Below are 27,340 nucleotides of genomic sequence, written 5' to 3'. Positions count from 1 at the left end.
GAGCCATGCTTTACTCACTGTCCTTTTGTTTAAAGAACGGCACAAGCAGCACCTTGGCTTGGAATTCAGTGGGTGAGATTCCTGCTGTGTGAGAACACAGAGCAGAGGTGTGGCACTTCAGCCCAGTCCTATTGATGGGCAGCAGGAGAATGTGCTGTGAAATGTGAGCAGCTAATTTTAGGTGACAACACAGTTGCAGGTGCCAAACATTCCAAAAAGCAGAAGGAATGCAAATCCAGCCAGGCTGCCTTTAGCTCTGAGCTGCTCTGGGGCACTGGCTGTTTGTGCCACTTCCAGTACATGAAACCTTTTGTATGGAGACATAATCCTTCCTTGTGACAGTAGCTGAGGAAGCTGTTAAGGAAGTGATTGTGAAATGCCTCGTATTATGGAAGATGGAGAGGAGGAGGTGGTTTGCACTGTGCTAAGTGCTCTCCAGCCCAAAGCCCAGAGGGCTTTCCAAGTGCTAATTAATTAAGAGTTGGAGTTGTTGGTTTTCAGCAGTGGACACAGCAGCTCAGGGAGTGTGGAGGCTGAGCTGGTGTTGCACAAGGAGCAGAGAGGTCCTGAGTGACACTGTTGGGCTTGATTCCCAGCTGAGATGCCCTACTCTTGGAGTAGGAGGCTGAATTCAAATGGGGAGGGGCTGAGGGAATGGGGGTGTTGAGCCTGGAGAAGAGGAGGCTGAGGGGAGACAGGAGCACTCTCTGACACTCCCTGACAGGAGGCTGCAGGGAGCTGGGGGTCAGGCTCTGCTCCCCAGTAATGAATGACAGGCCTCTAGTGGGACAGGGGAGGTTGAGTTTGGAGCTGAGGCAGAACTGTTTCCCTGAGAGGGGTGTCAGCCCCTGTGCCAGGCTGCCCAGGGAGCTGGGGGAGTGCCCAGCCCTGGAGGGATCCCAAAGCCGTGGAGCTGAGGTGCTGAGGGCTGTGGGTCAGTGCTGGGCTGGGCAGGGTGAGGGGAACAATTGGACTCAATGATTTTAAAGGTCTTTTCCAAGCCCAACCATTGTGTGATCCCTGTGACTCAGACACAGATCCTGGTGCATTCCTGTCCCATCCCCAACCCTGGGCCAGCGAGGACTAAGAGTGCCCTCTGCTGCACTCCCCTCGTCCTCATCTTCCTCTTCCTTATTCCATGGCAGCATTCCCCATGCTGCTGGGAATAAACAAACCAACTCTTTAATAAACAAACCAACTCTTTCATATTCTCAAAGTTGTTTTGTGCAGGCAGTGCAGAATCCTGGTTCTGTATGTCAGCAGCAAACCAGAAGAGATCATGCCCTGAGGTAAAGACTTCTCATACTTTGCATCAATCCCAAGGCACAATCAAAGCATTTTGGGGAACTGCTGTCCTTTAGCAGGAACCTTCACCCTGTAGCTTTTCATTGCAGGAGTCAGCTGGTCTCTGCAGTAGGAAACTTGCATTCCTCAGAGCTGGCAGCAGTGGTGCACGCTCAGGTTTGGTCCCTGTCTGTGCCTGACAGCACTGAGCTTTCCATCTCCCACCTGTTCAAAGGGAAAACACTGAGCACCACAAAGCTCTGCTGCTTAAATCCTCAGCTCTTGCAGCCAAAAAGGAAGAGATGTAGGTAGGAACGGGTGTAGGTAGGAATGGGTGTGGGCAGGGGAGGGGGGTTGTGTCAAGAAAGCTGTCCCAGGCTTCGTGGCTTTGGAGTTAAAGAGGAAAAAATGAAAAGCTAAGAATTCTGCTTCTGCTGGGAATTGCTTTACCCCCGTGAAAGGAACCACGCAGCCCTGTAACCCCCCTGGCCGCAGGAATCTGCTCGTGTTCCCTGGCTTTTGGACACTTTCCCCTGCACCCGTTTCGCCTCCGTTGCCGATCGTCACCGAGCGCCGGACACGCCCCCTCCAGGAGGCTTCTTAAAGAGGAGCTGGTGTGGAACTTGCTCCAAAGAGTGAGGAGAAGCCCCCAAGGAGAAGGAGTGAGTCAGCCTGCAGCCTGAATCCCTGAATCCCCTCCCTTCCCTCTACTCAGGATGTCTGGCAGCACAGGGACAGCGACCTGGACCCTCCTCCTCCTCCTCCTGGCTCCAGGCTGGGTATGTATTGCACTGCTGAGCGTTGCAGCTTCTTGCTTTGCTAAATGGGAGTGCTTTGGGCTGAGTAACAATTCCCAGCTGCCACCTGCCTCCCGAGGGTTCTGAGAGAGGTCTGGCTGTGAGCAGAGTGGTGCAGACACGGGGTGGAACTGACCCAGAGCTGCTCCTGACGCCTGTCAGCTGCAGATCTCAAAGCTCATGGCAAAGGTGAAGGGATTTTGTTTCACTCTGCTCCCTTTGTGAGCTAAAAGCCAGCCCTGGTTTAGAATGGGGAGAACAGAGGCAAAGTCACTGAGTTTGTGTTGCTGCAAGGAACAGAAGTCTTGTGTGGCAGGTCTTTGCCATCCCCATCCTTCTCCAGCAGCCACTGAATCCACCTGTGTGTTCCCCAAAACAGCCACCCCGAGGGGCACATCCTGCTCTGCCTCCCCAGAGCAGGATTGGTGCCTGGTTTTGTGTTCAGACAAGTGCTTGACAGAGCAGTTGGTTCTGCTTAGGGCTTCTGTGTGCTGTCCTGGTGCCAGGAATAGCTGTAAGGCTGCTGCAGTCACTAATGGATCTAAACTGCAGGAGGTGCCTTCTGGGTGGCTGAGGGAATGGGGTTCATGGAGCTGCTGTGCCTTGTGCTGGTAGATGCTGTAACCTGGTTAATGCAGTTTTGGTCCCTCCTGGCAGCACTCAGCCCGTGACAGCCCCTCTCCTGCCAGGAAAGGTGTCTGTGCACCTTGTGCTATGGTGATCTGAGGGTAACTCCTGTGATTTGGAGTGACCTTCTTCATTCTTGTGCTGGCTCAGCTTGGCAGCAGCATCCTGTTGGTCACATCAGTGGCAGCAGTGAACCCCAGGCTATGAAGTTTAATATCTGTGCCAAGAAGGGTGGGAGCAGATGATCCCTGTGATTGTGATCATCTGTGATTGTTGTGATTACTCTGGTGTCCTTTCCTCAGCAATGGGACTCTGGACTTTTGTTTCAGCTCTGAGAGTTTGTTCAGCAGATTGAGCGAGGAAGTGAGAGCTGTTGCTCCTGAATCTGCCTCCTGTATGCTCAGAGCACAACCAGGATTGCTGGGAGTTCTGTTCAGCTCTGCCAGGCTCAGCCTGGGCATGTCCCCACGGGGTAGTGGTTCTTGTCTCTGCCCTGGGATGTGCTGCTGCAGCTGGGGAAGGTGCCTTGCCAGCCCACGCTGGAGGGAGAGCAGGAATTATCCATGACAATTCAGGGTGTGAATAGCTGTGTTCTGGCAGCTCTACCCACTCCCAGGCTTGGGCACTGAAAGAAAACGTGTTTATTATGTTACTTCTGCCTCACAGCCTTAACCCCTGGCTCCCAAAGCGCTTTGCAGATACACAGCTCAGCTTCAAAATGCTCCTTGCCCAGCCCTTTGGATGCAGTCACAAGCCCAAATGCATTTAAAAGATCCCCTGTAGATTGGCTCTCTTAGATGAGCTCCTGTGGACATGGATCAGGAATGAGTCCTGACAATGCCACAGAGCTCCTGTCCCCCACTTGTGCCTTCCTGAGGGGGAAGAGGTTTTATGGGGATATGAAGCAGGAGGAACCTTCTGACTTTTTCTTTCCCCCCAGGTAAGTGGGTTTGGTGTTGGCAGTTGGGAAGAAGCTTGTTCTGGCTTGTCAGCTGAGCAGATGGGACCTGGGAGGCAGCAGGGGAGAGGAAGTGTGGAGCACAGGCAAGGGAGTCCTCTGGTCACAGTGTCTGCATCCCCATGGTGACTCAGCCCTTGCTCCGGGGTGCTGGGAGTGCCAGTCACACATGGGATTTGTGATGGGTATGAGAGCTGCTAGCAAAGCCAGGAGCAGGGAGAGCTGATATTCCAGGCTTGAATGCTTCCTTAAATCTCCAGCCTTGATTTCCAGCACTGGTTCTGTTCTGCTGCTCCCTCCCTGCTGCAAGCCTCAACAGAAACGAAGGGAACTTGACATTAGGATCCTGCTCAGTGCAGGTGGAGTTTTGGGGTCAGACTCTACTGCAGAGGAAGAAAGGGAAACATTGTCTAAGTCATATCCCTCTGCAGCCAGATCAGTGCTGTGTTAGATGGAGATGTTGGTGTTTGTGGTGGATGTGGGGCTGCAGCAAAGCTCTGGCTGTGTGTCCTTGCAGTTCTTTGAGGCAGCCTGGGCAGTTTCCAGGCTGGATTCAAACATCTCCTAGAAGCCCTTCTTGGAAACAGAGCAGGTGGAGGGAGCTCCATACAAAACCAACATGATCCATCATTTAGCCTCTTTGAAATCTTTTAATGGGCTGGAATTGGCCCAGGGGAGGTTGAGGTTGGAGCTGAGGCAGAACTGTTTCCCTGAGAGGGGTGTCAGCCCCTGTGCCAGGCTGCCCAGGGAGCTGGGGCAGTGCCCAGCCCTGGAGGGATCCCAAAGCCCTGGAGCTGAGGTGCTGAGGGCTGTGGGTCAGTGCTGGGCTGGGCAGGGTGAGGGCAGGGCTGGAACTGCAGCAGCTTCAAGGGCTTTTCCAACCAGAGTGATGAACTGATTCTATGAGAAGGTGACTCTCCTTCAGACACAGCCTGATCTCTGGTCAGCATCTCAAGGGGCAGCAAAGCCCTGGGTGGGTTTCCAGAGACCTCTGTGTGAGGCAGCTGGAGCACTTGGTGCCACACAGGGCTGGCTCTGCTGCCTTCCCTGGCAGAGGGAGAGGAGAGGGCACTGCTCTGGGAGTAGCTAAGAAAATACAAGATCCAGGGGGCACAGAGGGACTTGGGAGCTTTCAGGTCAGTTTGCAGCACTGGGTGAGTTTGTGCAAGTCCTTTGGCTGTGCCCCTGGAACGGGCTGTGTGGCTGTGGCTGCAATGTCCTGAGCTGTGTGATTGCTTCCAGCCAGTGAGCACTGCCTGGGGGCTTCCAGCGGTTCCAACCTCCTGCTTCTCCTCTTTGTTTTGGCTCTGCTTCTTTTTCTGTCCTTGAGTTCCAGATGAGTTGGGGATGAGGAAATGATGAGTGTGGGTGGCCTCCCCTCGATGAGTGCCTGTGCTTCCTTTCTCTGCCTGGCTGCTTTGTGGGGAGACTCATTCTCTCTGTGGCTTGTTTGCCCTCCAGGTAGAGCCTCAGGCCTGCACATACCCATGCCAGTGTCCCTCCCAGGCCCTGCAGTGCCCTGCTGGCACCAGCCATGTGTTGGATGCCTGTGGTTGCTGCAAGGTGTGTGCCAGGCAGCTCGGTGAGCTCTGCTCCCCGCAGAAACCCTGCGACCATCACAAGGGGCTCTACTGCGACTTCTCCAAGATCCACAGAGGCAGCGGGATCTGCTTAGGTGAGAGCTGTGTGTTGTGTTCTTGTCTGCTTTTGTCAGGGCCCCTCTGAGGCCTCTGCCCTCAGAGCTCCCAGAAAAGCCAACACCATCATCAGAACATCCCATGGTGCTTGGAGGTTCCTCCGGTGTCACACCACGAGCCAACAGATCCCTGATACACACCCAACCCACCCCCTCCTGCCACCAAGGATGTCTCCAAAGGCCTTGAGTCGGACTTTGGGAGTCTCATTTACCCCTAGGATGTTATCAGGAAACAACTTGAGGGTAAATATCAGCAGTCTGGGCTTTTCCTGGAAGGTAAAGTTGCTGGGAAACATCTCAGCCAAGGCCTGTGGAGGTTGGTGCTGAGGCGTTTCTGGCTGCAGCACGTGGGTGGGGAGTTCAACGACTCCTTTGCAAAACACTGTGTGTGTAGAACATGGAATCACTGAGCCAGGGGAATACAGATGCAGTTTTCTCTCCCACTGCCTCTTTTCAGCCAGAAAGGAAAAGTCTTTTTGATTGTTTTTGGTTTGTTTAGTAGCTACTTTTAAAGCATTCCGAAATTGTTTTGGTGCAGAGGGGAAAAAAAAACCCCACGTGGTATTTCCTCTATTCCTGGTTTCAAACCATCACCCCTCTGCCTCTGCCAGGAGCTGACCAGTTGTTGCACTGAAGCTTTTCAAAATAGTCAGGAAGACAGCAGGCTGGTGATGAAGCTCTGGGAGGCTTTGGGGTGTCTCTGAAAGGCCCTGGCAGCCACACTCCTCACAGCACCCCGAGGCATGGACTCTAAATAAGGAATTTCATTTGCAGAAAGTGGATTGTTTTTTTAATTTCCTTTCTTTTGAGAACTTTTCATGAGTTATGGGGAACTTTAGAAGCCACAGAAGCTTCCTGGTACCTCCTGTAGGCATGGAGCTGATGGGTGAAGCTGAACAAGGTGAAGGTAACGGCCTGTGGGTGTGAGCTGTCGGCTGCCTCACAGAGAGGGGAAATGAGGGGAGTGTTTGGAGAGTGAAAATAAACCACTCAGGTCCATCTCAAAGACTTCATGTGAAGACTGGACATTGTGCTACAGAAAGTGCTTCACATCCACCATGGACTGGATAGAAGGATTTGGAGGGAGAGTCCCAGATCCCTGTGGTAGAGGAAAGCCGACTCAAACCCCACAAGTGTCCTTCCTGCCTTTGAATGAGGAATGAAGATTTTCATGGCAAAAATGCCAGCTGAAGCTACACCAGGATGTCTCCCTACATTGGATTTGGGCCCTCACATGGCTGGGGGGGAGTTGTGATGTCCTCACTCATCTCTTGGAGGATGGAGGTTTTGGGAGGCAGTAAAAGAAGCCAAAGGTGGAGTGAGGAACTGAATAAAGGGAAAGATCTTTTTGTGAATGAGGGAGACTTACAGGCATCTCCATCAGATGGAGGAGATGCCCAAGGCCCTGAGCAGGGTGTGAGAGGAGCTGCACAGCCACAGGGGAGAGGCTGAGGCTGCAAAACAGCCAAAGAGGGTCTAAAAATAAATCTGAATGGTTGTGTGGAGGGAAATGATGGAAAAAGTGAGGATTTCAAAACTCCTCAGTGGGAGCAGAGGAGTATTTTTATACCAATGACATTGAAAAGAGTTGAAAGTTGAGATCCAGCTCTGTCAGGAACGAGGCCTTAGCAGCCTGAAAGGATTTGTGTCCCCTCAAGGACTTGGTGGGGTGGAAAGAGGCTCGTGCTCCTTGTTTGATCCAAACACTTTCTGCTTGAGACAACGTTCCATGGGCAAGCACGACTAAGGGGAAAATAGATCAGGTTTCCTGGTAAGCCTCTGCAGGCAGCCAAGAATCCTCCAGTTTGGTAACTTCCCAGCTGAGGTCTGCATGGAGGTTTTTTTTGGGTTTCTAAGGGTCAGGATTGAGGAAAACAGCAGCTGACGAGAACTGGCCAAGGCCAGGATTTGTCTGGTGAACAACTCTGAGATTTCAATGTTTCATTTCAGGCTGAAAGAGAAAAATACCCAGTGAAAGAAAAAAAAAGCTATTTTGGGTACTCATTTGGCTGTGTCAAAACTTTCCACTTCCATTAGGTCAAAATGTTTCATCTTGATCTTTACAGGATCTAAAATAAGTCCCCGAGCAACGCGCTTCGCCCCGTGGCTCCTGCCCAGCCGGTATTTGGGTTGAGCTATTGTCAGAGCATAAAGGGAATCTTTGATATCAAATTGAAATGCTTTGGTTGTTTCTCACTGAAAACATTCCTGATGTTGATCTGAGCCTGCAGAGCTCTGAATCAAATGCCAGTTTGCTGCTGGAAAGCTTCCACTGGAAAAAAGATGTTGGCGAACCCGCCGTCAGGACTCGTGAGCACCGTGAGCACTCGGGGGCTGCACATCACTGCTGGCTGGCAGACGGTGTTCTCTTTCCTTCTTTGCTCATTTCAGTTGGGGAAAAGTCATTTAAGTCAGGAAAAGTTGGGGCTGGAGGGAAGGAAGAAGAGATTTGTGCTTCACAGAGGAGCCCAAAAGGTCATCAACCTAAAGTGTTATGTACCCAAAGTGTTATGTACCCAAAGGTACCTTTAGACCTATGGGGAGCCAGGAGCTGGCAGGAGATGTTGCCTTTGGGTCTCCCAGGTGTCAGGAGGAGCAAAGGTGATGGCTGAGGGTGATGCAGGGATGTGTCTGGCACAGCTGGAGCAGGCTGGGACATCTGCCTGGGGAGCAGGATGGGTATGAGCTGGAAATGCAACATCCCAATTAGTGGCTCATCCAGGTGGAGAAGGGATTTTTCTAGAGAGCTTTGGGAGGTTTGGCACAGCTGGAGATAACTTCCATGTTGAGAATAGCTCTGTGTTCAAGGGAGCCATGTAGCACAGAGTCATTGAATCAGTTCACTTGTTAAAGCCCCTGAAGCTGCTGCAGTCCCAGCCCTGCCCTCACCCTGCCCAGCCCACCATTAACCCCTGGCCCTCAGCTCCACGGCTTTGGGATCCCTCCAGGGCTGGGCACTCCCCCAGCTCCCTGGGCAGCCTGGCACAGGGGCTGACACCCCTCTCAGGGAAACAGTTCTGCCTCAGCTCCAACCTCAACCTCCCCTGGGGCAAATTGAGCCCCTTTCCTCTTCTCATGTCACTCAATACTTGGGAGCAGAGCCTGACCCCAGCTCCCTGCAGCCTCCTGTCAGGGAGTGTCAGATTGCTCCTGTCTCCCCTCAGCCTCCTCCTCTCCAGGCTGAACATCTCCAAGTCTCTCAGCATCTCCTCATATGAAACATGGAAACATGTCAACTTCTGCTGCCCTGTGCACAGGGATGGCTGAGCAGGGGAGAGTCAGCACAGGAGCACTTGTCCCTCCTTAGGAGCCCAGAGCCCCCCTGAATCAGACCAACCTTCCTCCCATCCACTCAGCTTCTCCTCTCCCTCCTACCCACAGCTCACGAGGGTGCAACTTGTGACCTGCTGGGCAAGATCTACCACAATGGGGAGAGCTTCCAGCCCACGTGCAAGCTGCAGTGCATCTGCATGGACGGGGCCATCGGCTGCATCCCGCTGTGCTCCGACGACCTGCGGCTGCCGTCCCCCGAGTGCCCCCAGCCCCGGCGCGTCAGGCGCCGCAACAAGTGCTGCGAGGAGTGGGTGTGCGAGGAGGGCAGCGAGGACACCCGCTTCCCAACAGCCATGGCGGGTGAGCAGGGGGCTCAGGGGGGATCTGAAGGGTCTGTGGGTCGGGGCCCTAAGGCACAGGTGGGTTGGAAGTGTGGGGGATGGCTCCTGTGGTGTGGGTTGGAGCCATTAAGGGAGGCTCATGTGTCCTGTGATACCGCAGCACATGTGGCTGGAGCTGGGCTGAGGTGGGAAGCGGCCCCACACTCGCCTCCATCATCCTCCTGCCAAGAAGGTGAGGAGCTCACGGGGCAGATGAGGGCTTTTGGAAAGGTGGAGAAAGGTGGGAGCAGCCCCAGAGCTGCCTTGTGTTGAACCCTGCCCTGGGGCTCAGTTTTCAGGGAGGATGTGGAGCAGAGGCCGGAGCTGAATGACCTGCAGGAGAACTGCCTGGTGCAGACCACGGAGTGGAGCGTGTGCTCCAAGAGCTGTGGGATGGGCATCTCTGCCCGGGTCACCAACGACAACCCCCAGTGTCGCCTGGAGAAGGAGACCCGGCTCTGCATGGTCCGGCCCTGCCACTTCCCACAGGAGAAGATCAAGGTACTGGGCTGGGAGAGAGGGGCTGCAGCACTGCCATTGCCAGGGATGGCCTGGAGAGGAGCTGGTTGGACACAGGCATATCTCACAGGGCTGGCTCTGCTCTTCCTGGGCCCTCCTGCCCTGTGATGGGGCACAGACCTGGGTGGGATTCTCATGTCTGTGTTGTTCTGGGAGTTAATTGACAGCAGCTGAACAGAAGCCAGCAGCATACCCAGGGGGGCAAGAAGGCCAAGGGCAGCCTGGCTGGGCTCAGCAGTGGGGTGGCAGCAGGAGCAGGGCAGGGATTGTCCCCTGTGCTGGGCCCTGGGGAGGCTGCAGCTCCAGGGCTGTGTCAGTGCTGGGCCCCTCACTCACTGCCACAGGGACACTGAGGGGCTGCAGCGTGGCCAGAGCCGGGCACAGAGCTGGGGAAGGGGCTGGAGCACAAGGGGCTGGGGAGGGGCTGAGGGAATGGGGGTGTTGAGGCTGGAGAGAGGAGGCTGAGGGCAGCCAACAGCACTCTGACACTCCCTGACAGGAGGCTGCAGGGAGCTGGGGAGAGGTCTCTGCTCCCAAGTATTGAGTGATATGAGAAGAGGAGGAAATGGGCTCAATTTGCCCCAGGGGAGGTTGAGATTGGAGGTTGACGCAGAACTGTTTCCCTGAGAGGGGTGTCAGCCCCTGTGCCAGGCTGCCCAGGGAGCTGGGGCAGTGCCCAGCCCTGGAGGGATCCCAGAGGTGTGGAGCTGAGGTGCTGAGGGCCAGGGGTCAGTGCTGGGCTGGGCAGGGTGAGGGGGGGGCTGGGACTGCAGCAGCCTCAGTGGCTTTTCCAACCCAAACCCTTCTCTGATTGTCTGTTAATGGTGGCTCTGGGTTTCTCTGTGCTCTCCCCAGAAAGGGAAGAAGTGCGTGCGGATGCCAAAGCCCCGCCAGAGCCTGCGGTTTGAGCTCTCGGGCTGCACCAGCACCCGCTCGTACCGGCCCAAGTTCTGTGGCAGCTGCACTGACGGCCGCTGCTGCACACCCTTCCTCAGCAGCACCGTGGAGGTGGAGTTCCGCTGCCCCGAGGGCGACTTCTTCCAGAGGAAGATGATGTTCATCAAGATGTGCTCCTGCCACCACGACTGCCCTCGAGACAACGACATCTTCCTGGCCACGTATCACAGGAGGATGATTGGAGACCATGTCAAGACAGAGAGGCAGTAGCCCTGTCGTGCCAGATCCACAGGCTGAGGGGTCGGGTGGGCTCTGCAGCACTCGTGTGGCTGTGTCTCGGGGCGATGCAGCCCCTTCCCCCTCTGTGAGGGGCTGTGCTCTCCACAGCAGCACCTTTGGGCGCCAGTTCTGAACCAGCTGAGGTCTGAGGGGAGCAGCCCCACCTGCTCCTGGCTCCTGACCCTCACCTGCTGGGCTGCAAAGCTCAGCAACAGAACCAGAAACAGGCTTGAGCTGCAAACTTTATCCATGTTCCCACTGACCAGAGGTGAGAGTGGATCAAAGCCATGTGGCTCCAGCCTGTCTCCAGTGGCTCCAATTGCCCGTGGCCACTGACCTGCTAAAAATCTTGTGGTGAGCCCAAGGGGAGCCTGGAGCTGAGTCTGTGTGCTGCTGAGGCTCTGCTGCCTGTACGTGCTTCTTGGTGAAGAATGTGATCCTGGCTCTGTGCTGGGCTCTGGCTGAGCTTTCTAATGATTTTTTGCTAATTAGAACCACCAAAGTTGGCAAAAGCTTTGCCCCATCCTTGTGCCCATCTTCCACCCTCAGATCATCTGGATCATGTGCTGGGGGACTGAGCACGGTTTGGTGTGTGGTGTCCCTGGCAGGCACAGAGCATGGCTCAGGGCCTCCTGCAGAAGGTCTGGGCCTGGGAAGGAGGTTCTTGACAGAGGTCAGGATGTGGCCAGGCTGCAGCTGTGGTGTTCCCTGAGGCCTGGTTTGGACCCAGGAGCTGTCCCTGCCTGTGCTGGGGCTGAGCTGGGCTGCTGCTCTGCAGCACATCTCTTGGGCTGCTCAAGGCAGTTTTTAGTGCTGGGAGGAGCATTTAATCTTGTCCCTTCTGATAATCTCTTCAGAAGCAGCTCTGGGGTGGGAGAGGGGTCAGTCTCCACCAGCTCACACCTGCCCAGTGGGGCTGCACCTGCATTTTGGTCATAGAATCACAGAATCATATTGATTAGAAAAGCCCTGGAAGCTGCTGCAGTCCCAGCCCTGCCCTCACCCTGCCCAGCCCAGCACTGACCCACAGCCCTCAGCACCTCAGCTCCAGGGCTTTGGGATCCCTCCAGGGCTGGGCACTCCCCCAGCTCCCTGGGCATCCTGGCACAGGGGCTGACACCCCTCTCAGGGAAACAGTTCTGCCTCAGCTCCAATCTCAACCTTCCCTGGGGCAACTTGAGGCTGTTTCCTCTTGTTCTGTCACTTGTGACTCAGGAGTCTGACCCCCAGCTCCCTGCAGCCTCCTGTCAGGGAGTGTCAGAGAGTGCTCCTGTCTCCCCTCAGCCTCCTCTTCTCCAAGCTCAACACCCCCATTCCCTCACCCCTCCCCAGCCCCCTTGTGCCCCTTTGCAGGTGGGGTCTTTGCTGGTGGCTGGGCAGTGGGAGGATGGCAGCTGCTCTCAGATCTGCTGCTCTGCACTCGGGGTGCTCCGTAAGATCCCAGCGCTGCCTGGGCTGCACCTCAGCACTCTGACAAATCTCCCAACGCCCCAGTGAAGGGCCTGATCCTTCTCCTTACATCTGCCCTGCCCTTTGCCATGAAAAATCAGGATCAGTCCCTGTCCCAGCAGGGCCCTGCCGTGGCACTGAGGCTTTGCCCCCTCAGCTCACAGCCCGGGGCGGATGAGAGCTGCAGCCGCAGCTGGAACGGCAACTCCCGGCCCCTGTCCCCTCCTGCAGAAGCTCCTGAGCCTCCAGCCTCCTGTAAACAATCTGAACTGTAAATAATTCGTCTGACATTGTTGCTGTTTTGGTTGCTTTTGAAGGCCTTTGTACAGTTCTTGTGTCCTTTTAGAGGGACCTTCTGGGGGCCTGCTCTCCCCTTGCCCTCCAGGCCTGCCCTCAACTTTTCTCCAGCCGCTCACACGGCTCCCGAGTGTAAAACTGCTCCAAGGTTGCACTTTACCCAACGCTAATAAATCTCTCTTTATTTTTTCTACCCCTGGCAGCATCCCTGTGCTCGAGGCTCCAGCCCACCTCCTCCACTGTCCATTCCCCAGGGCGCACTGGGACCAGCGCTGGGCCCCTCTGCAGCGCTGACGGTGGGTGCAGAGGGTAGAGGGGGCTTTGGAGGGGCCTGTGCCCCCTCCCAAACTGCAGCAGGGATGGTGCTAGTGCCTCACAGGCACCTCTGCAGCTCACAAAGCGCAGCCCCTGCTCTGGCAGGGTGGGGGGCACACAAGTGGAGCTCCCCTTCCATCAGCTTAAGGACACAGAAGTCCTTAATACCCAGTTAAAAATAACCCCGGGAGCAGATGTGGGCAGAAGTCGCTGATAACGGGGCCAGAGCATGAGGGGCTTTGCGGTGGCTTAAGAGCTTATGGACTCATCCCCCTCTCATCACATTAGCCACGGGCTCCCTCCTCTGCTCCCCGTCACGAGAGGTCCTTCCTCCGCCAAAACCTCCCTCACCCCCCCGGGAAGGCTCGGGGGTCCCTGGGGAGGGGCAGCCGGACACACACACGCGCCCCCGTCACGCTTGAGCGGGAGCTGCGGGGCGGCGCGGGGCAGGACCCGTCCCGCAGCGGGCGCGGTGTCCCCGGAGCCACGGCCGTTAGGTGGCACCACGGGGACGGGCTGTCCCACGGGGCTCGCCCCTCGGGGCCCGACACCCACCTCCTCCAGCCCGGCCCTGGGCCACCGCCGCCGACAGCGCGGGCGGCGAGGCGCCGGGTGCTGGGGGCCGGGTCCTGTCCCGCTGCCAGCGCCCGCGCAGCCCCGCAGCTCCTTATCGCCCGCGGCCACCGCCTGCGGGGCACCGATAGCCCGGGCGTGACCCGCAACGGCAACCGGGACGGGCGCGGGGGCAGCGGCAGCCGTGCGGGGACGGCAGGGAAGAGCGAGGGCAGCTCCAGCCCCACCACAGCCCCACGGCACCATTGTCAGAGAATCAGAGAAGGGTTTGGGTTGTTAAAGCCCTTGAAGCTGCTGCAGTCCCAGCCCTCCCCTCACCCTGCCCAGCCCAGCACTGACCCACAGCCCTCAGCACCTCAGCTCCAGGGCTTTGGGATCCCTCCAGGGCTGGGCACTCCCCCAGCTCCCTGGGCAGCCTGGCACAGGGCTGACACCCCTCTCAGGGAAACAGTTCTGCCTCAGCTCCAACCTCAACCTCCCCTGGGGAAACTCCAGCCCCTTTCCTCTTGTCCTGTCACTTGAGAGCAGAGTCTGACCCCAGCTCCCTGCAGCCTCCTGTCAGAGAGTGCTGCTGTCTCCCCTCAGCCTCCTCTTCTCCAGGCTCAACACCCCCATTCCCTCAGCCCCTCCCCAGCCCCTTGTGCTCCAGCCCCTTCCCCAGCTCTGTGCCCGGCTCTGGCCACGCTGCAGCCCCTCAGTGTCCCTGTGGCAGTGAGTGAGGGGCCCAGCACTGACACAGCCCTGGAGCTGCAGCCTCGCCAGGGCCCAGCACAGGGGTCAGTCCCTGCCCTGCTCCTGCTGCCACCCCACTGCTGAGCCCAGCCGGGAACGGGCTGTTCCTCGGGCCCGTCTGCCGCAGCTCCGCTGGGGGCGCAGAGGACGGGACCCCGGCTCCCCCAGCCCCTGGCTGTGATGCTGATGAGCCGCAGTCGCCGCCAAGGCCCCGATTCGGGTGTTTTCGGGGCTCCGCGGCGGCCCCGCGCGCGCACGTGCTCCCGGGCCGGTGACGTCACGGTGAGGTCACGCGCCCCCCGCGGCCCGCGGGGGGGGAATCGCCTCGCCCCGCCCCTTGCCCCGCCGTGACGTCACCGCGGCACCTGCCGGCCCCGCCCACTGCAGCGCCGCGCGCCCGCCGGCCCCGCCCCCTCCCCGCGGCGCTGACGGGCGGCGGCGGCGGCCAATGGGCGCGTCCGGCGGCGAGGGAGGGGGCGGGGAGAGCCGTGACGTCACGGGGGGCGGGGCCGGCGGCGCAGGTGGAGGCAGCGCGGTGCGGAGCGGGGCGGCCGGTGAGCGGGGCCCGGCGGGTGCGGCGGCGGGGACGCGCGGGGCACGGCGTGGGGCGGGGGGCTCGCGGGCCGGGCGTGACGCGCCGAGGGGCGCAGGGCGGCCTGGGGCACTCTGTGGCGGTGCGGAGTGCAGTGGGGTCAGGGTGGATATGGAGTCGAGGGGCCTGGGGGGCGATTTGGGGCTCGCAGAGGGGCCTGGGGTGGGTTGGTGTGGTTATTGGCGGGGGTCAGGGGTTGCTCTAAGGGGGGAATATGAGTGGACACGGCACACAGTGGGATGAGAGCACTCGCAGTGGGGTCGGGCTGAGCCAGGGGGGTGCGGGGTGCTGCGGGACCCCTCGGGGTGCCGGTGGGTGTGGGGTGTTGTAGGGCTGAGGCAGTTGGGCCGATGTGAGTGAGATGTGGGGCAAGGCAGGTATGGGGAAGTGAGGAGTTCCCTGGCACTGGGAGAGGCCGGGAAGGCACCTGCAGTGGGGTCAGGAGGTGAATGGGGCAGAAGGGGAGCTGTGGGGTGCTCTGCGGTGGGGCCAGAGTGTGGGGTGAGTGTAGGGCGAAGGGGATGCCCTGGGACCCGGCGTGGGGCAGAGGAGGAGGCTGTGGGGTGGGAAGGGATGAGGTGCTCAGGGGGCAGTGGGGGACCCGCAGCAGCTCGGGGGGTGATGGGGCACTGCTCCCCTGGGGTGTTGTTCCCGTCGCTGTGACAGAGGAGACCGGGGGGTGCGGCCTCGGGGACTTGGGGGTTCCAACCCCCCGCAGTTGCGGTGGCAGCCCTGGGACCTGCCTCCAGCTCCGGTGTCCTGGCGGCGTTTGGTGCTCTCTGGGCTTTGCCGAGGCTCTGGGGCAGCAGCACTCTCTCCTCTGTCCCCAAAATGCCGTTTGTGCCCACTGAGACCCTTCCCAAAGTCGGGCTTGGCCGAGGCGCTGCGGGTACCGGGTCCCTCCTCCCCCTCCTCCTCCTGCCGATACTCATCCCATCGCGGATCGATACCTGCGCTCACCCGGGCAGCACTAAAACCTCCCCAGCCACTTTTTCCCCGGCCCAGCCTCAGGAGACGGGGGTTTATCTCCCCACAGCCCTTTCAGCCGGACGAGCTTGCGGCCCGGCACAGCCTCAGGCTCGTCCCTTGCCGAATCTCACCCTCCTGCAGCCGCTGCGGGACGAGGAGCCGGTGAGCTGCTCACGGAGGCTGTGCAGGGGGAGCTCTGCTGCCCTGGGGGCTGTGCAGGGTGAGTTCTGCTGTGCAGGGGGAGCTCTGCTGCCCTGGGGGCTGTGCAGGGGGAGTTCTGCTGTGCAGGGGGAGCTCTGCTGTCCCGGGGGCTGTGCAGGGGGAGCTCTGCTGCCCTGGGGGCTGTGCAGGGGGAGCTCTGGTGCCCTGGGGGCTGTGCAGGGTGAGTTCTGCTGTCCCGGGGGCTGTGCAGGGTGAGCTCTGGTACCCTGGGGGCTGTTCAGGGGGAGTTCTGCTGTCCCGGGGGCTGTGCAGGAGGAGTTCTGGTGCCCTGGGGGCTGTGCAGGGGGAGTTCTGGTGCCCTGGGGGCTGTGCAGGGGGAGTTCTGGTGCCCCGGAGGCTGTGCAGGGGGAGTTCTGTTACCCTGGGGGCTGTGCAGGGGGAGCTCTGCTGTCCCGGGGGCTGTGCAGGGGGTCATTCTGCCGTGCCGGTGAGCTTGCCGGGGTGTGAGAGGCGCTGGGAGCGGCGGGGCCAGTGGCTATCTTTAGGGTGTGTTGCAATGACGGGGTGTGCCTTGGCTCGCTGCTGCCCGCAGCCGCCTCCTCGCCCCGGGATTGATTTACACCGAGGCTCCCGCGTGGGAAAGATCAACATTTGCTCTGTGCTGTGCCGGGGCTGGTGTCGGGGTGCCCCGTCCCCCCTGGGCTGTGGAGCTGAAGGCTGGCTGTGGGCAGCTGCCTTGGAGTACCTGCAGTGAGTTTGGTTCTTGCAAGGTGGCCCCCCAGACCCCTCCCCATCCCTCTGCTGCAGCCCTACCAAGGCTTTAAGGAAGGCACGGCCGTGGCTGGGGCTCAGGCTGCCCACGCTGCTCTCCGAGGCCTCTTCCTGCCGTGGCAGTCCCTGGGAGTAGCTTGTGCCCACGCTGGAGCCTGGGTGAGCTGGGACTCTGCCTGATCCTCCCTCTGGGGCTGTTGCTTGTGTTAGATGTGCCCATCCCCAAGCTGGGGTGTGTGTGGAGACGGGTTCCCCCCATCCCGTTTCTGGCCCGAGGTGGGGTTTGTGCCACCTCTGCGGGTCAGGATGCTCACAGGGAGTCAGAGGCAGCAAGAAAAGTTCATCCGTGTGTTGAGCTGCTTCCTCGTGCAGGGCCTCAGGGTGTTTGGGCAGCGGGGGCCACCCCCAGCCCTTTGCTTGGCTTTGCCTGGCGCTGAAGAGAAACTTCAGGCCTTCTCAGAGGGTTTGAAACGCTGCCGAGGAGAGAAAGTGCCTTCTCATCCGCGACGGTGCTGCTCTGGCCAGGCTCCCTCCCTCCCTCCCTCCCTCCCCGAGCCTGGCAGCCGCCCGCAGCCGCATCCCTGCGCAGCCCGGCCCCCTCCCCGAGCCTGGCAGAGCCCCTTCCCGGCGGCTGCAGGCTGAACGGGGCTCCGAGGGTGAGTCACACATCAGCACGGGGACTCGGAAGATTTGTCCCTTTAATCTGTAACGGGAAAGCTCCGTGTGCTTCCCCGGGGAGGAGCCGGCTGCAGACCGGCGCTGCCCCCGAGGGCACACGTCCTCCGGCCGTGCCCTGCTGCCCTGGCACCTTCAGGTGTTCCCAGCTGCGGGAGGAGGCTGCTGGCTGGAAGCTTGGGTCCAACTTGCAGCTGGGTGCTGCGGATGGGAGGTGTGGGAGCTCTCTGAGGGCTGGGTCTGGTGGTATGGAGGGACTCGCCCACCAGCATCCCCCGGGTCTCAGGGAGGATTTGGATGGTTCTGTTGGCCCTCTGATGCATTTTTGTCTTGCACTGGATACCTGTGCGTGGCTCTGAGCTGTGGGGGAGCTGCTGCTGCTCTGTGCTCAGCCCCTAAGCCCTGTCCCCCACGCTGGGTGCTCTGCCATGGTTTGGTCCGTGGCTCTGGGGGTCCCACACACCATGAGCACTGGGGTGGGCTCACTGGGGACTGTCAGAGGGGGCTGGGTTGTCTGGGTGCTGTCCCCACTAGAGGCTGCTGATGAACAGAGTGTTTTGCTTTCCCTGGCTCTGACAGCAGCGGGGTCTTGAATTTGCAGGGCTGAGCATCCCCAGCCTGAGCTTTTCCTGCTGATTCACCTTGGACAAGGCAGTGAGCTCCCCTCCAGCAGCAGCCACCTTCAGGGGCACATCTGCTCCCCTGCCAGGCCCACAGCAGATCTCCCTGCTTTGTTAAAGCCTTAATTAGGCAAAGGCAGTGGGACCTTGTGTGAGGCCACGGGGTAGTGGGGATGGCAGCTCCCATCCTGCCTGCCTCAGGGTGCTGACAGGGCTTTCTAGCTGGGAACTGACCAGGGCTGAGTCCAGCCTCCTGCCAGGCTTTCCCAGAGGATGTGTGCACAGCAATAAGTGCTCAGCCCTAGGGCAGAGAAGCCACGGGTTAGTTAAGTGACACTTCACCTGGAGACACAAAGGAAACTCCATCCAGGGCGTCTGAGTTGGTGCAGGGTGGTGGTTGGGAAAAGCAGCCTGGACCCTGGGAGGGGATTACACAGGGAATAATTAGATGTAAAATAGAAGAGAATCATTTGGGTTGGAAAAGTCCCTGAAGCTGCTGCAGTCCCAGCCCTGCCCTCACCCTGCCCAGCACTGACCCACAGCCCTCAGCACCTCAGCTCCAGGGCTTTGGGATCCCTCCAGGGCTGGGCACTCCCCCAGCTCCCTGGGCAGCCTGGCACAGGGGCTGACACCCCTCTCAGGGAAACAGTTCTGCCTCAGCTCCAATCTCAACCTCCCCTGGGGAATCTTGAGGCCAGCACTCATTACTGGGGAGCAGAGCCTGACCCCCAGCTCCCTGCAGCCTCCTGTCAGGGAGTGTCAGAGAGTGCTGCTGTCTGTCCTCAGCCTTCTCCAGGCTCAACACCCCCATTCCCTCAGCCCCTTCCCCAGCACCCTTGTACTCCAGCCCCTTCCCCAGCTCTGTGCCCGGCTCTGGGCACAAGAGCAGTTGCTGCCATGGTAATAGTGGCAGTGGAAGGTGCCTGGGAAGGACTCAGGGGGGTGCAGGAGCCCTGCTGCCCCTGCCAGGCACAGGCAGGGAGGGCAGTGTGGTGCCAGCTGGCTCTGGCCCTGGCAGGGCAGCGCTTTATGTAACTGGGCACTGTCAAAACAAGCCCAAAGGTCCGGAAAATCCTGCTGCTGTTGTCAGTGCTCAGGGCTGGCGGGATTTCCTGGTCTGATCTGCGGGACTGGGTTTTGTTCTGGGACCACAACGGGCTGAGAAGGAAGAAAAGGATGTTTGTGGTGTTTAATCCACGGCTGCTCCTTGGGTGAAATTGGTTTTTGTGCTTCACAAGAGGTTTGGAGCAGCTGCTCGTGGCTTTGTGAGGCTGCAGAGGACACTTGGTCTATCCAATTAACATGGTTTGTCTGCAGGCCCCTCCTGATGCCCCCCATGAAAATCCCATGTCGGGGGCCGTGGGCAGCGCTCAGCCGGGCACCATCTGTGCCCCCCACAGAGCACACAGAACAGCTTTGTGTGGCACAGACCTCAGACCCCATGGCTCAGGGGAGGCTCCTGGGCTGCTCCTGGCTCCTGGGCTTTGGGAGGAAAGGCTGGGGTGTGTTTATTTCACTGAGCTGGGCTTGTTTGTTGCTGCCTCCTGCAGCTGGAGGGGTTGGAGACAGGCAGAATTGCACCTGGGTGGGTGCTGAGGCTGTCAGGGACCAGCCCAGTCCCACAGCAGCCTGTGGGCTCCATGGCAGGGTGTTTGAGGCTGGCAGGGACCAGCCCAGTCCCACAGCAGCCCGTGGGCTCCATGGCAGGGTGTTTGAGGCTGTCAGGGACCAGCCCAGTCCCACAGCAGCCTGTGGGCTCCATGGCAGGTGTTGCCTGGCCCCAGGAAGCCTTTTGGACCATTGGCTCATCTCAACACCACTAAAGCCACCAATGCCCTGTGTGCTGCTCCCTTAAGGGAACACATCCTGATGCAATGGTCTCTGCTCCAGTTTGGAAGTAGGTGACCGAGAAACCTGCCAGTTCCTGCCACTCCTGGGAGGGCTGGGTTTGGTGGCAGGGAAGGAGGTGAAGTTCTTGCTGGTCCACTTACTGTGAGGCAAGTTTTGGCACCCTAGTAAGTAGCAAAAGAGGAGGAGGAGGAAGCCTGGCCTGCCAGCAAAAATACATCCCTTTACTAGTATGTAGGCAATTACATCTGGCCATGGCTGAACTGGGTTTGAACAAGGGGCTGTGGGGTCTGATGTGTGCTGGGAGGCTCAGGAGTGACTGAGTGGGGTTAGAACAACCTTGGAGGTGTTACAGCCAAAGCAGCACATTGCAGTGATGGGATGGGAGCTGTGGGGAAGCCCCAAGGCTGGTCATGGCCTGGAGAGCCTGGTGTCAGTGCTGAGCCCTGCTGCAGCTCCAGTGCTGTGCTCAGTGCTGGGCCCCTCACTCACTGCCACAGGGACACTGAGGGGCTGCAGCATGGCCAGAGCCGGGCACAGAGCTGGGGAAGGGGATGGAGCACAAGGGGCTGGGGAGGGGCTGAGGGAATGGGGGTGTTGAGCCTGGAGAAGAGGAGGCTGAGGGCAGCCAGCAGCACTCTCTGACACTCCCTCACAGGAGGCTGCAGGGAGCTGGGGGTCAGGCTCTGCTCCCCAGTAATGAATGACAGGATGAGGAAAGGGGCTCAATTTGCCCCAGAGGAGGTTGAGATTGGAGCTGAGGCAGAACTGTTTCCCTGAGAGGGGTGTCAGCCCCTGTGCCAGGCTGCCCAGGGAGCTGGGGCACTGCCCAGCCCTGGAGGGATCCCAGAGCCATGGAGCTGAGGTGCTGAGGGCTGTGGGTCAGTGCTGGGCTGGGCAGGGTGAGGGCAGGGCTGGGACTGCAGCAGCTTCAAGAACTTTTCCAGTCCAAATGATTCCATGATTCCAGCCCTTGTCATGCTGTATGTGAGCTCTGTGAGCTGATCCCTGTGTGGTTGCCATCCCCTGATCACAGTGGTGGCTTTAGCTGCTTGCCAGACATCAGCAGCTTTTAAGGGCTTGTATTTCTACATCTACTCTCCAGGAGCCCTTGGAGTTGGGTCAAGCTGTCTGTGGGCACTTCAGAACACGGGAGAAGCTACCTGTGGGTCTGGATGGGATGGAACAGCACTGAGTCACCTCCCTGTGTCCCGCTGGGCTGAGCCTGGGAGCAACAGAGGGCCAGCACTGCCCTGGGCCTGTGCCATGTTGGGCTGTGATGTGACTTTCTCTGTGCTGACGTTGTGCCCATGTCAGTGCCCATATGAAACCTGTCCCTTAAAAATACCAACTGGGAGCTGGGATGTGGCTGAGCCAGAAGTGTGCTCCTCCCAGAGATTTTTGCCCTGGTTTTGACTAGAAACACCACAGTGTTTAAACCCCTGGCTGGTGACGTTGATGTGCTCGTGGGTCTGGGGTGTGTGTCCTCCTCAGGAAGACAGTTGGGTCCATCCTGCTGTGCTGCTGGTGCTGTGCCTCAGCTGGGTGTCAGGACTTCAGGCAGCCCAGTTTGGGATTCCCTCTAGGAAAGGTGTGAGATTCCCTCAGGGAAGGGTTGAGGATTCCCCCAGTGCAGGTGCCCTGTGAGCAGCGGTTGGGGCAGCAGCAGGAGCTGCCCGTTTCACTGCTGCCTGACCCCCCTGAGCTGCCTCTGGCTGGGGACACCCCGACTACCCGAGTGTGGAACTGCTCTGTGCTGCTGCCCAGGCCTTTTCCTGGTGCTGCAGGAGGCTGATGTGGTCTCAGCAGCTGCCTGGCCCTGGCAGTTTGCATTTTGCCTTCTTTACAAACTGCCTTCAAGCCTCTGTGCTTTCCGCCCCCTGTTGTGGTGGATACGAGGCTGTTATCAGAGCTCAGCAAGCTGTGATGATCACATCCAGTGCTGCACCTCCAACCACCTGGCAGTGCTGGGCTGGATGCAGAAGCTCATTTGCACGGGGCAGTTAATTCTCTGTATGTTTAATCTCCACGACCATCTGTGTTCTTGCCCGAACTGGGGAGATGGGAGCTCTTGGGATTTATTCCAGGAGGTGAACACAGAGAGGACTGTTTATTCGGTGCCAAAAACTGCCCCAGGTCAATGCAGGACAGCCTCATTAGCTCTGGGGATGGTTGTTGCTGCATCTTCAGGCAAGGGGGCTTCAACCACGTGTCAGCTCTGTCCTGGAGCCACGGCCCAAGAAGCTGCAGGGAAAGGGCAAAAGGCACTCGGTGAAAACGGAGACTTCTGCAGATGCTTGTGTGGATCTAAACCCCAGCAGAGGGGCTGTGACAGGCCTGGCTGGCACCTTGCAGGGCCCTCTCTGAGGAAGGCTGTGTTGCTCTGGCAGGAGATGCTGTGTGTAAAACCTCTGTGTCCCAGGCTGTGGGCAGCCTCAGAGGCACAACTCCCCCTCTGCCAGCAGCTACTGCGATCTCTGCCCTGGCAAACACCACGGCTGGAGCTTGGATTTGAGCTTCAGAAGCTGCTGCTGAGCCTGGCTGCAGTAGCATCTCCAGAGAGACAGGCCACTGCTGAGAGAAGCTTTTTTGCAAGCAATGCCTGAGATCTTCCTTGCTTTGGGTTCTTCTCATATTTATCAGCCTGAGGCTCCAGAGCTCATCACAGAGCCCCAGCCCTGATCCCACTGGGCCCTGCACATGTGGCACAGGCAGAGACAGCACTTGCTGTAGGCTCTGGGGAGACACAAATTTCCATCACTGTCTCACTGGGGTAAAGCTCAGGGGCTGGGAACCTTTGTCTGTTGAAGGCTTTGCCCTGACTGCTGTGAATTCATCTGCCAACATCTGCCCCACTCTCATGGGGGTGTTGAGCCTGGAGAAGAGGAGGCTGAGGGCAGCCAGCAGCACTCTCTGACACTCCCTGACAGGAGGCTGCAGGGAGCTGGGGTCAGTTTCTGCTCCCCAGTGACAGGACAAGAGGAAACAGCCTCAAGTTGCCCCAGGGGAGGTTGATGTTGGAGCTGAGGCAGAACTGTTTCCCTGAGAGGGGTGTCAGCCCCTGTGCCAGGCTGCCCAGGGAGCTGGGGCAGTGCCCAGCCCTGGAGGGATCCCAAAGCCATGGAGCTGAGGTGCTGAGGGCTGTGGGTCAGTGCTGGGCTGGGCAGGGTGAGGGCAGGGCTGGGACTGCAGCAGCTTCAAGGGCTTTACAACCCAAATAATTCTGTGATTCAGGGAGGAACCCCCTTTCTGCTGTCCATGCTGGCAGGGCTGGCTGAGACTGAGAAGTTTTCCTAGCCTGCAGTTGAAGGACTGGGACTGCATCTTTAAAGTGAGCTGCTCTTCACCTGCCTGCTGGGCTCTGCACATCCACAGATAACGGCACTTAAAGACCAACCAGTGCTTCAGCTAAATCCCCTCCCCATTCAGCAGTTCAGGGTTTTAGTTCTTGGTGGAGATGACAGCACCAGGACCAGTGTGGTGGTGTGTCCCAAAGGATGGCTGCAGGCTGGATCACAGGATCAGAGAAGGGTTTGGGTTGTAAAGCCCTTGAAGCTGCTGCAGTCCCAGCCCTGCCCTCACCCTGCCCAGCCCAGCACTGACCCACAGCCTCAGCACCCCATGGCTTTGGGATCCCTCCAGGGCTGGGCACTGCCCCAGCTCCCTGGGCAGCCCATTGCAGTGCTGAACAACCCTCTCAGTGTCAGGGTGGCTGTACAGGAGTCCATCACCGTGGCACCAGTCGGGGCCTGGCTGGCTTGGGGCCTCCTGCTCGGGGCTGGCGCGTGCCGCGGCTGAGGGCAGCGCTGCTCTCTTGGAGCTCCTGGTTTCGTTAACGATCCCTTTGTTGAGAGGATTAGGGTTTAGAGGCCTCTGGCAGAGCGTTAATTAAATTAAGGCTCTGGGTGTTTTGTTGAGTTTTTAAAGCCCACAAGAGGGCTCAGTGGGAGCCCCGTGGAGCCGGGAGCTGCTGGGCTGCGTCCAGCCCCTCGCACAAGTTTGCAGGACGGGTTGTGTGAGGCCAGAAGAGCCCGAGGGACACAGCAGCAGCAGCACAGGGCACAGCAGCAGCACAGGGCTCAGCAGCAGCACAGGGCTCAGCAGCAGCACAGGGCACAGCCAGCAGCACAGGGCACAGCAGCAGCACAGGGCACAGCAGCAGCACAGGGCACAGCAGCAGCACAGGGCACAGCCAGCAGCATAGGGCTCAGCAGCAGCACAGGGCACAGCAGCAGCACAGGGCACAGCCAGCAGCACAGGGCACAGCAGCAGCACAGGGCTCAGCAGCAGCACAGGGCTCAGCAGCAGCACAGGGCACAGCAGCAGCACAGGGCTCAGCAGCAGCACAGGGCACAGCCAGCAGCACAGGGCACAGCAGCAGCACAGGGCACAGCCAGCAGCACAGGGCACAGCAGCAGCACAGGGCACAGCAGCAGCACAGGGCACAGCCAGGAGCACAGGGCTCAGCAGCAGCACAGGGCACAGCCAGCAGCACAGGGCACAGCAGCAGCACAGGGCACAGCAGCAGCACAGGGCTCAGCAGCAGCACAGGGCACAGCAGCAGCACAGGGCACAGCAGCAGCATAGGGCTCAGCAGCAGCACAGGGGACAGCAGCAGCACAGGGCTCAGCAGCAGCACAGGGCTCAGCAGCAGCACAGGGCACAGCAGCAGCACAGGGCTCAGCCAGGAGCACAGGGCTCAGCAGCAGCACAGGGCTCAGCAGCAGCACAGGGGACAGCAGCAGCACAGGGCACAGCCAGGAGCACAGGGCTCAGCAGCAGCACAGGGCTCAGCAGCAGCACAGGGCACAGCCAGCAGCACAGGGGACAGCAGCAGCACAGGGCACAGCCAGGAGCACAGGGCTCAGCAGCAGCACAGGGCTCAGCAGCAGCACAGGGCACAGCAGCAGCACAGGGCACAGCCAGCAGCACAGGGCACAGCAGCAGCACAGGGCTCAGCAGCAGCACAGGGCACAGCCAGCAGCACAGGGCACAGCAGCAGCACAGGGCACAGCAGCAGCACAGGGCTCAGCCAGCAGCCTCCACACTGTCTCACCACTCCTCCAGCCCGGCTGTGCCCGGGGCTCGGTGCCTGCCCTGAGCCGAGTGCCCCGGGGCTGGGGAGGCCGTGCCCAGCGCCTGCGTCACCCCCTCTGTGTTATCAGTGTTAAGTCACGTCAGGCCAACGTCAGGTTTGAGTTTTTTTTCCCTTCCCCACTTGGTGTTTACATTTCTTCGAAGCAGCTCAGTGTGAACGGGAGCAGCGAGGCACTGAGCTGTGCTCCTGGGAAGTACAGGTGTGAGCGCTTGGGCTTTGTGGCTCGAGGGGGATTTCTGCTGTGGGGCTTTTTGTGCTTCACTGGAAGTGATTATTAAGCAGTGTCTCTTCTCCTTTCTCCCCTCTGCACTGCCCTGGGATGCATTTTGGTGCCTCGCCTGTGTGGTGTGCCCGGCTGCCTCATCTCTGGGTAAGTACTCACTTTGTTGAGAAACAGCTTGAGTTAATCACTTGGACTTAAATTATGAACTGACCTGTTTATTCTGTCTTTAACTCTGGAGCATTGGTTGTTATCAAACAGCAGGATTTATCTCGTGTGTGTGTGTGTGAAGATTATGGATGTTGAGAAGCACTTAATGCACCAGTTTCCAGGCCAAGTTTATAGCATGAAAAAGCCCCCAGCAACAGTTTCTCTTGCCAGCCCGGCCTACAAAGCACTGACCTGGCAATGAGAGCACATGAAGCAAGTGACCAAATGGAAGTGAAAATGGTTTTGGTAGTGGAGAGCAATGTGCCCTGTTTCTGCTGGCAGTTGATGAGGGTGAGTGGGGGCTGTGGTTGTGTAAGGGACCTTGTGCAGGCTGGAGCACAGTGCTGGGCTGGCTTCTCCTTCACAGCCCTGCAGGTATTTGTGGCTCAGAGAGTCTTTTGGGCAGGAGAGGAGGGGAAATACTTGTTGAGCTTGGAGGAGTGTGGCAGGCATTGATGTTTCCAGCTTGCTCTCACAGAGATCCAACTTTGTATGGGGGGGAAAATTGTCCTGATGGGGTGATCCAGAGGTTTGACCTCTGAGCTACTGCCCCCAAACCTGTCTGTGAGATGCTGTTTGTGTGCTAAAGCCTCTCAGAACAAGGTGTGTGTGCTCAGAGTGGAGGAAAAGGAGTCTGTGCTTGCTAATGCTGGTTCTCTGGGTACAGCAGGGCCTTTGCATTCAGGTTGGGGTCTCTGCAAACTTCAGAAGTTTGCAATGTACTTTAAGAATATGTAAAGTATCCTCCTGCTACACTTCCCTGTTCCTGTCCATCACCTCCCCTTCCCCAGTAATATCCTCTGCTCTCTCAGTAACAAAAAGGACTGTTTAGAGAGCTCTGCTTTGTTCAGTGTGTTGCCAGTCCCTGATGAAGGACTCTAAGGGAAAGCAGAAGAAGGTGCTGGGAACAGATTGCTTTACTCTTAAACTCAGCATTATTATGCCTCAGAGAGAAGGGCAGGAGAGATGAATCCAATCCAAGCATAAACCTGTTGTTCTTATACTGAAGTAAAGCACTGTATTTGGAAACTGAGCAGCTGTCTCCTCTTCTGAATGAGCAGTTCTTTGCTACCAAATCTCAAAAGGAAGAATCATTAATGAACTAGAGAAACTGCCTCGATCAGAGGTGCTGAGCTCACATCCCATCCTGACAGCCAGCAGTCACAGAATCATGGAATCACAGAATGGTGGGTATTGGAAGGGACCTTTAGAGATCATCCAGTCCAACCTCCCTGCCAAAGCAGATCCCACCTAGATCAGGTCACACAGGAACGTGTCCAGGTGGGTTTGAAGCCCTACAGAGAAGGAGCCTCCACACTTTCCCTGTGCAGCCTGGGCCAGGGCTCCCTCACTGAAACACTTTTTCCTTATGTTTAAATGGAACTTTTTGTTGTCCCTCTGGAGCTGGGGAGCCCAGAACTGGACACAGGACTCCAGTCAGTGGAATGCAGACTGAGAGTGCTGCCGCAGAGGGGGTGGTTGCAGGAGGTGCAGGCCAGGACTGCAATGCTCCTGCTTCTCACAGGCTTTTGGGGTTTGAACCTTGACATGAGACAAAATTTGCTGCTTGCTGAGTGCTTGGTATTAATCTTGATCAGCAAACGAGAGAGCCAAGTGGTACCTTGTTAGCAATGGGAAGGATAAAGGTTGTCTGGTACAGTTTTACTGGATCAGGAACAGCCCTGACCTTCACCCAGCAGAGAAAACAGCAGGCTCAGGTTTCTTTCCAGCTTTAAGCCTGGCTTATCTCTTGTGTAAACATAAAATGCATAGGAGCAGTAGTAAGTGAATCTCCTCTCCTGGCTTGATAAGTGTTGGGCATTGGTCCTAAAAGGAGCATAGCAGTGGCTTCCATGGGGTGATGTGCTGCCAGGGGCTGGAGGGCAGAAACTGTGAGGAAAACTGATGAAGGTGCAAGTGGAGCAGGAGGATCCCAGGAGGTCTGAGTTGTGCTCTTGACCTTCAAGCCAAGACTAGCATATGCTGCCATTATTTGAAACCTGTCAAGAAATGAGAGGTGAGGTCAGGCATCGCTGGCTGACACAAGGTGTTGAGAGCTGTGTTTGTGGTGAAGGGAGAGGGCTGGGGCTGGCTGTACC

At 58.4% G+C, this 27,340-nt stretch overlaps 2 protein-coding genes across 36 annotated transcripts in view; both read left to right on the top strand.

The window, feature by feature from the left end:
• LOC104556659 (CCN family member 2-like) overlaps positions 1-12,616 on the top strand; it is a 35,275-nt gene extending 22,659 nt beyond the window's left edge. For 5 of the 8 annotated variants that reach the window (XM_062014508.1, XM_062014510.1, XM_062014507.1 and 2 more), the window contains 5 exons: positions 2,000-2,063; positions 5,128-5,341; positions 8,744-8,995; positions 9,308-9,516; positions 10,390-12,616. In XM_062014508.1, coding sequence (XP_061870492.1) covers positions 2,000-2,063; positions 5,128-5,341; positions 8,744-8,995; positions 9,308-9,516; positions 10,390-10,701 — 1,051 coding nt within the window. In that variant the 3' untranslated portion in view covers positions 10,702-12,616. Of the gene's footprint in view, positions 1-1,217; positions 1,593-1,745; positions 2,064-5,127; positions 5,342-8,743; positions 8,996-9,307; positions 9,517-10,389 lie in introns of all 8 variants that reach the window. The other 3 variants (XM_062014513.1, XM_062014514.1, XM_062014512.1) reach the window with 3 other exon arrangements.
• Positions 12,617-14,574: 1,958 nt separating this feature from the next.
• EPB41 (erythrocyte membrane protein band 4.1) overlaps positions 14,575-27,340 on the top strand; it is a 95,943-nt gene continuing 83,177 nt past the window's right edge. For 18 of the 28 annotated variants that reach the window (XM_062014675.1, XM_062014670.1, XM_062014669.1 and 15 more), the window contains exon 1: positions 25,017-25,181. The gene's annotated coding sequence lies outside the window, so the exon portion shown is untranslated. The other 10 variants (XM_062014678.1, XM_062014673.1, XM_062014672.1 and 7 more) reach the window with 6 other exon arrangements.

The sequence above is a fragment of the Colius striatus genome, chromosome 24 (assembly GCF_028858725.1).
Source record: "Colius striatus isolate bColStr4 chromosome 24, bColStr4.1.hap1, whole genome shotgun sequence".
NCBI lineage: Eukaryota > Metazoa > Chordata > Aves > Coliiformes > Coliidae > Colius > Colius striatus.
The sequence above is the reverse complement of the archived record's forward strand: the minus strand, read 5'-3'. Positions and strand labels throughout refer to the sequence as shown.